This window comes from Anolis carolinensis, chromosome 2 (assembly GCF_035594765.1).
Source record: "Anolis carolinensis isolate JA03-04 chromosome 2, rAnoCar3.1.pri, whole genome shotgun sequence".
Classification (NCBI taxonomy): Eukaryota; Metazoa; Chordata; class Lepidosauria; order Squamata; family Dactyloidae; genus Anolis; species Anolis carolinensis.
Window position 1 is genome coordinate 124,478,008 of NC_085842.1, and position 8,487 is coordinate 124,486,494.

An 8,487-nucleotide genomic window follows, 5' to 3' on the forward strand; every position below is an offset into this window, starting at 1 on the left:
TAAAAATGGGAGGGACAGCTAACACATTAGAAGACACAAATATGCTTTCATTTGAATTGATAGTACAACAATATCCCCCAGACACACTGAGCATGGCTTCAGCCCTAAAGTCTCTATAATGGTGGATTCACATAAAAGGTTTTGCATGCATGGGAAGTTAAAAGAGACCTGGATTCCAAAAATTGTGTGACAACAGGTTTATAGTAATGCAATATTGAAGTAAAGCATCCTGAGAAAAAGCTGTGGGATTTTTCTAACAATATCCCAGTTTATGCATACACTGAAGTAGACAACAGTTGTTTGGCCACATAAAACTGGTGTTATTGCACTATATATGAATTTGAGTAGTTTCTATATATTACAGACTGAACATACTTTCTCCAGAATTCCAATATCCAAAGAGATTCCAAAATCTGAAATTGTTCATGTTGGTGACTCAGATAGTGACACTTGTGTTTGCTGATGATTCAATATATGCAAAATATATGGATAGAAAAACAGCTATTCCACAATTTTTAAAAATCCAAAATCCAAACTCTTCTGGTCCTAAGTATTTTGGATAAGAGATATGCAACCTATATGGACATCTTTACTTGAAATCTTTTTAAGAAGCTTTTCATAGCTTCAAGAAGCTTTTCAAAGATAGCCCCTCCCTCTTCTTCAAAAAACAACTGAAGACTCATTTTTGCTCATTAGCATATGGAGAAGAGGAGGAGGATTAGATAATAAGATATCACTATCAGACCTCTAGCAGATAGTGATAATAAGATATCACTATCAGACTAAATACGATCCCTGGGGAAGGTAATGGCAACCCACTCCAGTATTCTTGCCATGAAAACTAAGTGGATCAGTACAACCAGAGAAATGTCAGTATTCCATCAGAAGATAGGACTCCCAGGTCGGAAGATGGTCAAAATGCTACTGGGGAGGAGCAGAGGACTAGTCCAACTAGCCCCAGATGTGATGAAGTAGTTAGCTCAAACCTGAAAGGAAGGCTAACGGTCGACGGTGCTGGAGGTGGACAAATCCGATGTTCTAAAGATCAACACAATATAGGAACCTGGAATGTAAGATCTATGAGCCAGGGCAAACTGGACGTGGTTATTGGTGAGATGTCAAGATTAAAGATAGACATTCTGGGAGTCGGTGAACTGAAATGGACTGGAATGGGCCATTTCACAAAAGATGACCACCAGATCTACTACTGTGGACAAGAGGAACACAGAAGAAAAGGAGTAGCCTTCATAGTTAATAATAAAGTTGTGAAAGCAGTGATTGGATACAACCCAAAAAATGAAAGAATGATCTCAATTTGAGTTCAAGGCAAGCCGTTTAACATCACAGTGATCCAAATATACGCCCCAACCACAGCTGCTGAAGAAGCAGAATTAGATAAGTTCTACGAGGAACTGCAGCACTTATTTATTTACAGTATTTATATTCCGCCCTTCTCACCCAGAAGGGGACTCAGGGCGAATCACATTATGTACATATAGGGCAAACATTCAATGCCCATAAACACATTGAACCGAGACAGAGACAACAGACAGACAGACGCAGAGGCAATTTAACCTTCTCCTGAGGGGATGTTCGATTCAGGCCACAGGGGCGAGCAGCTGCTTCATCATCCACTCTGATGGCACTTCCTCACTTCCTCATTCCAACGTTGTAAATTAGTTAAACTTGCCTCCCCACTTTTATAAGTGGTACCTTATTTCCTACTTGATAGATGAAACTATCTTTTGGGTTGCTAAGTCAGCAACGAGCAGGGGCTATATTTTATTTTATTTTTATTTTTTTAAAATATTTTATTTATAATTTTCCTGTACATAAAAGTGAAGAAGAAAAAAAGGAGTCTAAAGAAAAAGAAAATACATACATAAGTTACGAGTACATATAACTGTGAAGCTCGACAGACAAAAAACAAAAAAAAAACAAAAAACAAAACCCCATATTTACTTCCAGCTCCTCTGCATTGCTTTATAAATCATCCTATGAACATTTGATATATTTTAGCAAATCTTCATTTATGACCTGAAGTCTAAGAATTTCTTGAACAGAAATCACGAAATCACAAAAGTTCTATGTTACTTTTTGATTAATACTGTCTTAGTTTGTTCCAATCGGTCCATTTACTTGGCGAAATGCTCTGTGATATTTTTTGTGTCAATAAATCCATGTTTTTGATATCAATTAGTTTCAGCAGCCATTTTTCAGTTGTGGGAATTTCTTGTGTTTTCCAAACTTTAGCAATGCAAATCCTGGCCGCTGTGACCATATAAATGAAGAGTCTTTCCGTGTTGGAGTCCATTTGGAAATCAGCCATACCTAATAAGAAATATTCTGGCTTTGTATTAAATTTAATTTGCAATATTTTCTCCATTTTCCTGTTTATTGCTTGCCAAAACTTTTTTATTTTTCTACATCCCCACCACATATGCATGAAATTTCCGACATGTTTCTGGCATTTCCAACATTTCCCGTCTCCTTTACCTTTGCTAAATTTCGCAAGCCTTTCCGGGGTAAGGTACCACCTGTAAAATATCTTATACCAGTTCTCCCTTAGTTCTGTTGCATATATAAGCTTTTGATTCTTGTTCCATATCTTCTCCCAATCTGATAGCATGATCGTATGTCCTATTTCTCTTGCCCATTTTATCATTACCTCTTTTACCTGGTCTTCCTCCATATCCCATGTCAGTAGTTGTTGATATAGTATTTTTGTTGTTTTTACTTCTGTTTTTAATATTCTATCCCAGCATGTTTCCCTCAATTCGAAACCTATTTTCCTGTCCTCTTGAAAGATTCCCTTTATTTGCCAATAATTTAACCACGACATTGTGGGGTCCATTTTTTTTATCTCTTCATATGATTTAAGTCTGACCTCGTGATTTTCCATTCTTAGTATTTGCCTATAGGTCAACCATATTTCCCTTGGAATTTCTCTCAGATGTTCTGCTTCGAGAGGGGAGTACCACATAGGTATCTTTTTATAGAATCTTTTATTGTATTTCTCCCAAATACCGATGAGTGCTGCTCTCAAAAATGGTTTCTAAAATTTCTTTCTTTTCTAAATTGATCTCTACACAGATAGCTGTGCCACCCTTTCCTTAGATCCTGTCCCTCTAGGGCTAGTGTTTTCTTTTTGGATAGGGTGGTCCAGTCCTTAACCCAGCTCGGCAGCAGCGTCGTAATATAACTGGAGGTCAGGTAAACCCATCCCTCCTCTCTTAATGTCGTCCTTTAAGTATTTGAATCCTATTCTAGCTTTCTTTCCTTCCCATATAAATTTCTGTATATCCTTGTGCCATTCTGCTATGATTTTTTTTGATCTTAAAATTGGTAAATTTTGAAATAGAAAGTTTACTTCGGCAAGTATCTTCATTTTCACTGTTGCGATCTTCCCTAAAAGTGAAAGCTGAAGGAATCCCCATTTCTTCATTTTTTCTTTTATCTCCCTCCACTTCCTCTCATAATTGTTTTTATATAATTGGGCATTACTTGCAGTTATTTCTATCCCTAGATATCTGATTCTTTTAATGACTTCTATCCCTGTGTCCCTTCGTAATTTCTCTTTTTTATTGTGTGACATGTTCTTTGTTAGAATTTTAGTTTTATCTCTATTTATTTTCAAACCTGCTACTTCTCCAAAATTCTGGATTACCTTCCACCATTTTTCAAATTGATCTAGTGGGTCTTCAATTAAGCATACCAAGTCATCCGCATATGCTCGTGTTTTATAGGTAAAGTTCTTAGTTCGAAGGCCTTTTAATTCTTTGTTGTTTCTTATAGCATTCAAGAGGATCTCCATTGTCATAATAAATAAAGCAGGTGAAAGTGGGCATCCCTGCCTTGTCCCTTTATTTATATTTATGGTGTTAGATGTCAGACCATTCGTTATGACCTGCGCTGTTTGTTGGGAGTATATAGCTTTTATAGCATTCGAAAAGTAAAATCCCATATCCATTTCTCTTAAAATTTCAAACATAAAGAACCAGTTAACATTGTCAAACGCCTTCTCGGCGTCTAAGAACAGAAAGGCTATCTCCTTCTGGTTGTTCTTTTCGTAATATTCTATGGCGTTTATAATATTCCTTACATTCTCTTTCATTTGTCTGCCAGGTAGGAAACCCGATTGATCCTCTCCTATTCGGACCTTTAACACCTCCTTTAGCCTGTCTGCTAAGATGCTAGCAAAGATTTTATAGTCCGCATTCAAGAGCGAAATGGGCCTGTAAATCTTAACCTGTGTAGTGTCAGCCTTATCTTTAGGTATAACTACAATATTTGCATTTTTCCATGTTTGCGGAACTTTCCCTTCATTCAGAATCCTATTCATGACTTTCTGCAGGGGTATAGTGAGAATATCCTGAAAGGTTTTGTAATATAACATAGAGAACCCATCGGGTCCTGGAGCCTTATTCGAGGGAAGTTTCTTAATTGCTCTCCTTATTTCTTCTTCCTTAATCTTCCCATTTAACATTTCTCTTTGGGTTTCTGTGATTCTGGGGATATCCTGCCTCCCTATGTATTGCGTTACTCTCTCTTCCGCGATTTTATCATCTTTATATAATTTCTCATAGAAGGCAGTAAATTGTTGACCTATCTCTTTGTTGTTGTAGTAGATTTTCCCATCTCCCTGTATTTTATTAATATACTGTGCCTGTTTCTTTTTATTTATTTTCCTGGCCAACCATCTTCCTACCTTGTTCGCATTTTCAAAGTGGTGCTGTCTTGCGTATCTTAGCTTCTTCCCCATTTCCTCAACCTGTAATGTCTCTAATTGTTTTTTGTGGATCTCAAGCTTAAGCTGAGTTTTCTTGTCTTCGGCGTTTCCTTTTAGTATGTTCTCCAGTCTTGCTATTTCCCCTTCTATTTTCAAAAATTCCAGTCTCCTCGTCCTTTTCTTTCTAGCACTTTGTTGTAGTATCTGACCTCTTATATAAGCTTTACTAGCATCCCAGATGACTTCTATTGCTGTATCTTCCTCCTTGTTAAATTGGAAGTACTCTATCAGCAATTTCCTATACCTGTCCTGGTCTTCTTGATCTTTTAACATTAAATCGTTTAATTTCCATCTAAATTCCCCTCTGCTTAGATCACCCTTCTCCAGTGTCACTTCCAGGGGTGCGTGGTCTGAGCTTGACCTTGGAAGTATATTACATTTACTTATCTTGTTTACTATTGATTTGTTCCCCCATATCATATTGATTCGGGTCCACGTCAAGTGCCTGTTTGATAGGAATGTGTAGTCCTTTTCGTTCCCATGTAGATGTCTCCAAATGTCTAACAGGTTCAATTCTTCTTTCATTTTAAGGAAATATCCAGGTAACACTCCTCCCTTTGTGTTTTTTGTTTTCTCTTCCCGATTGGATTTATCTAGTTCTACATTAAGCACCCCATTGAAGTCTCCTATTACTATGAGATCCTCATATTCTTGTTCAATTATTTTTTGGTAGAGTCTTTCTACAAATTTTTGTTTGCATCCATTTGGGGCATATATGTTACATATTAGTAGTGACCTATTATCTCTCTCTACCATAACACCTAGCATCCTACCCTCATGATCTTTGAAAGCTAGTTTGGATGACAGTTTCTCGTTGACATATGTCACTACCCCTTTTTTCTTCTCTGGCCCTGATGAATAATACGTCTTTCCCAATCTAGTGTGCTCTAAGTGGGACACGTGTTTGTGTGTTATATGTGTTTCTTGGAGACATGCAACATCATACTTGCCTTTTTTTAATTGTTGCCAGACTTTATTTCTTTTATTAGGCGAATTAAAACCGTTTATATTATTGGAGTACAATTTAAGCTTCTGCGCCATCGTTCTTATTCTCATCCTCACTGGCCTTTTCCATCGTTCTTATTCTCATCCTCACTGGGCTATATTTTATTTTTAATTGATGGGTGCTCACCCCGCCACGGGCTGGCCTCGAACTCATGACCTCATGGTCAGAGTGATTTATCGCAGCAGCTGTTTACCAGCATGCGCCACAGCCCGGCCCCTACTTAGTGGATAACACACTAAAAAGATACATGATTCTCATTACAGGAGATTGGAATGCTAAGGTGGGCAGTCAAATGATAACCGGGATCATAGGCAAGCATGGTCTGGGACAACCAAACAAAGCAGGATGTAGGCTGATAGAATTTTGCCAGGAAAACTCTCTGTGCATAACAAACACTCTCTTCCAACAACCTAAAAGACGGCTTTATACATGGACTTCACCAGTTGGTCAACACCGAAATTTGATTGACTACATCCTTTGCAGCCAAAGGTGGCGGACATCTATCCACTCAGTGAAAACAAGACCTGGAGCTGACTGTAGTTCAGATCACAAACTTCTTATTGCAAAATTTAGAATCAGACTAAAGAGAATGGGGAAAATACACAGACCAATTAGATACGATCTCACAAATATTCCTAGTGAATATGCAGTGGAGGTGAAGAATAGATTTCAGGGACTAGATTTAATAAATAGAGACCCAGAAGAACTATGGACAGAAGTCCACAACATTGTTCAGGAGGCAGCAACAAAATACGTCCCAAAAAAAAAGAAAACCAAGAAGGCAAGATGGTTGTCTGCTGAGACACTGAAAGTAGCCCAGGAAAGAAGGAAGGCGAAAGGAAACAGCAATAGGGGGAGATACGCCCAATTAAATGCACAATTCCAGAGGCTAGCCAGAAGAGACAAATAACTATTTTTAAACAAGCAATGCATGGAAGTGGAAGAAGACAACAGAATAGGAAGGACAAGAGACCTCTTCCAGAAAATCAGAAACATTAGAGGCAAATTTCAGGCAAAAATGGGCATGATCAAAAACAAAGATGGCAGGGACCTAACAGAAGCTGAAGAGATCAAGAAAAGGTGGCGAGAATATACAGAAGATCTGTATAGGAAGGATAATAATATAGAGGATAGCTTTGACAGTGTGGTGAGTGAATTAGAACCAGACATCCTGAGGAGTGAGGTTGAATGGGCCTTAAGAAGCATTGCTAACAACAAGGCAGCAGGAGACGATGGGATCCCAGCTGAGCTGTTTAAAATCTTGGAAGGTGATGCTGTCAAGATAATGCATGCCATATGCCAGCAAATATGGAAAACACAAGATTGGCCATCAGATTGGGGAAAAAAATCAATTTATATCCCCATACCAAAAAAGAGAAATGCAAAAGAATGCTCAAACTTCCGTACAGTGGCACTTATTTCCCATGCCAGTAAGGTAATGTTCAAGATCCTGCAAGGAAGACTCCAGCAATACATGGAGCAAGAGTTGCCAGATGTACAAGCTGGGTTCAGAAAAAGCAGAGGAAGGAGAGACCAAATTGCCAATATCCACTGGATAATGGAGGAAGCCAGGGAGTTTCAGAAAAACATCTACTTCTGCTTTATTGACTATTCTAAAGCCTTCGACTGTGTGGATCATAATAAACTATGGCATGTTCTTAGTGGTATGGGGATACTAAGTCACCTTGTCTGTCTCCTGAGAAATCTGTATAAAGACCAAGTAGCCACAGTAAGAACAGATCACAGAACAACAGACTGGTTCAAGATTGGGAAAGGAGTACAGCAGGGCTGCATACTTTCACCCTACCTATTCAACTTGTACGCAGAACACATCATGCGACGTGTGGGGCTTGAGGAATCCAAGGCCGGAGTTAAAATTGCTGGAAGAAACATTAACAACCTTAGGTATGCAGATGATACCACTCTGATGGCCGAAAGTGAGGAAGAGCTGAGGAGCCTTATCACCAAGGTGAAAGAAGAAAGTGCAAAAGCAGGATTACAGAAAACCAAGATCATGGCAACTACACCTATTGATAACTGGCAAATAGAAGGAGAAAATGTGGAGGCAGTGACAGACTTTATATTTCTAGGAGCGAAGATCTCTGCAGATGCAGACTGCAGCCAGGAAATCAGAAGACGTTTACTTCTTGGGAGGAGAGCAATGGCCAATCTTGATAAAATAGTGAAGAGCAGAGACATCACACTGGCAACGAAGGTCCGCATAGTCCAAGCAATGGTATTCCCCATAGTAACTTATGGTTGCGAGAGCTGGACTATAAGGAAGGCTGAACGAAGGAAATAATGCCCGGCTGCTCACTGGAAGGAAGGATATTAGAGGCAAAGTTGAGGTATTTTGACCACATCATGAGAAGACAGCAAAGCTTGGAAAAGATTGCGATGCTGGGGAAAATGGAAGGAAAAAGGTAGAGAGGCCGACTAAGGGTGAGATGGATGGATGGTATCCTTGAAGTGACTGGCTTGACCTTGAAGGAACTACGGGCGGTAACGGCTGACAAGGGGGCTCTGGCGTGGACTGGTCCATGAAGTCACGAAAAGTCAGAAACGACTATTTATTTATTTATTTATTTACAGTATTTATATTCCGCCCTTCTCACCCCGAAGGGGACTCAGGGCGGATCACATTATAACACACATAGGGCAAACATTCAATGCCCATAAACACATCAAACAG

General features: G+C 39.0%; 1 protein-coding gene across 1 annotated transcript; it reads left to right on the forward strand.

Annotated features, from left to right (window-relative positions):
- Positions 1-6,726: 6,726 nt before the first annotated feature.
- Positions 6,727-7,452, forward strand: LOC134296216 (uncharacterized; the record flags this gene model as incomplete). The annotated part of the gene is made up of 1 exon (XM_062970486.1): positions 6,727-7,452. A coding segment is annotated over exon 1 (726 nt), but the record flags the coding sequence as incomplete, so codon positions are not given.
- Positions 7,453-8,487: the final 1,035 nt, after the last annotated feature.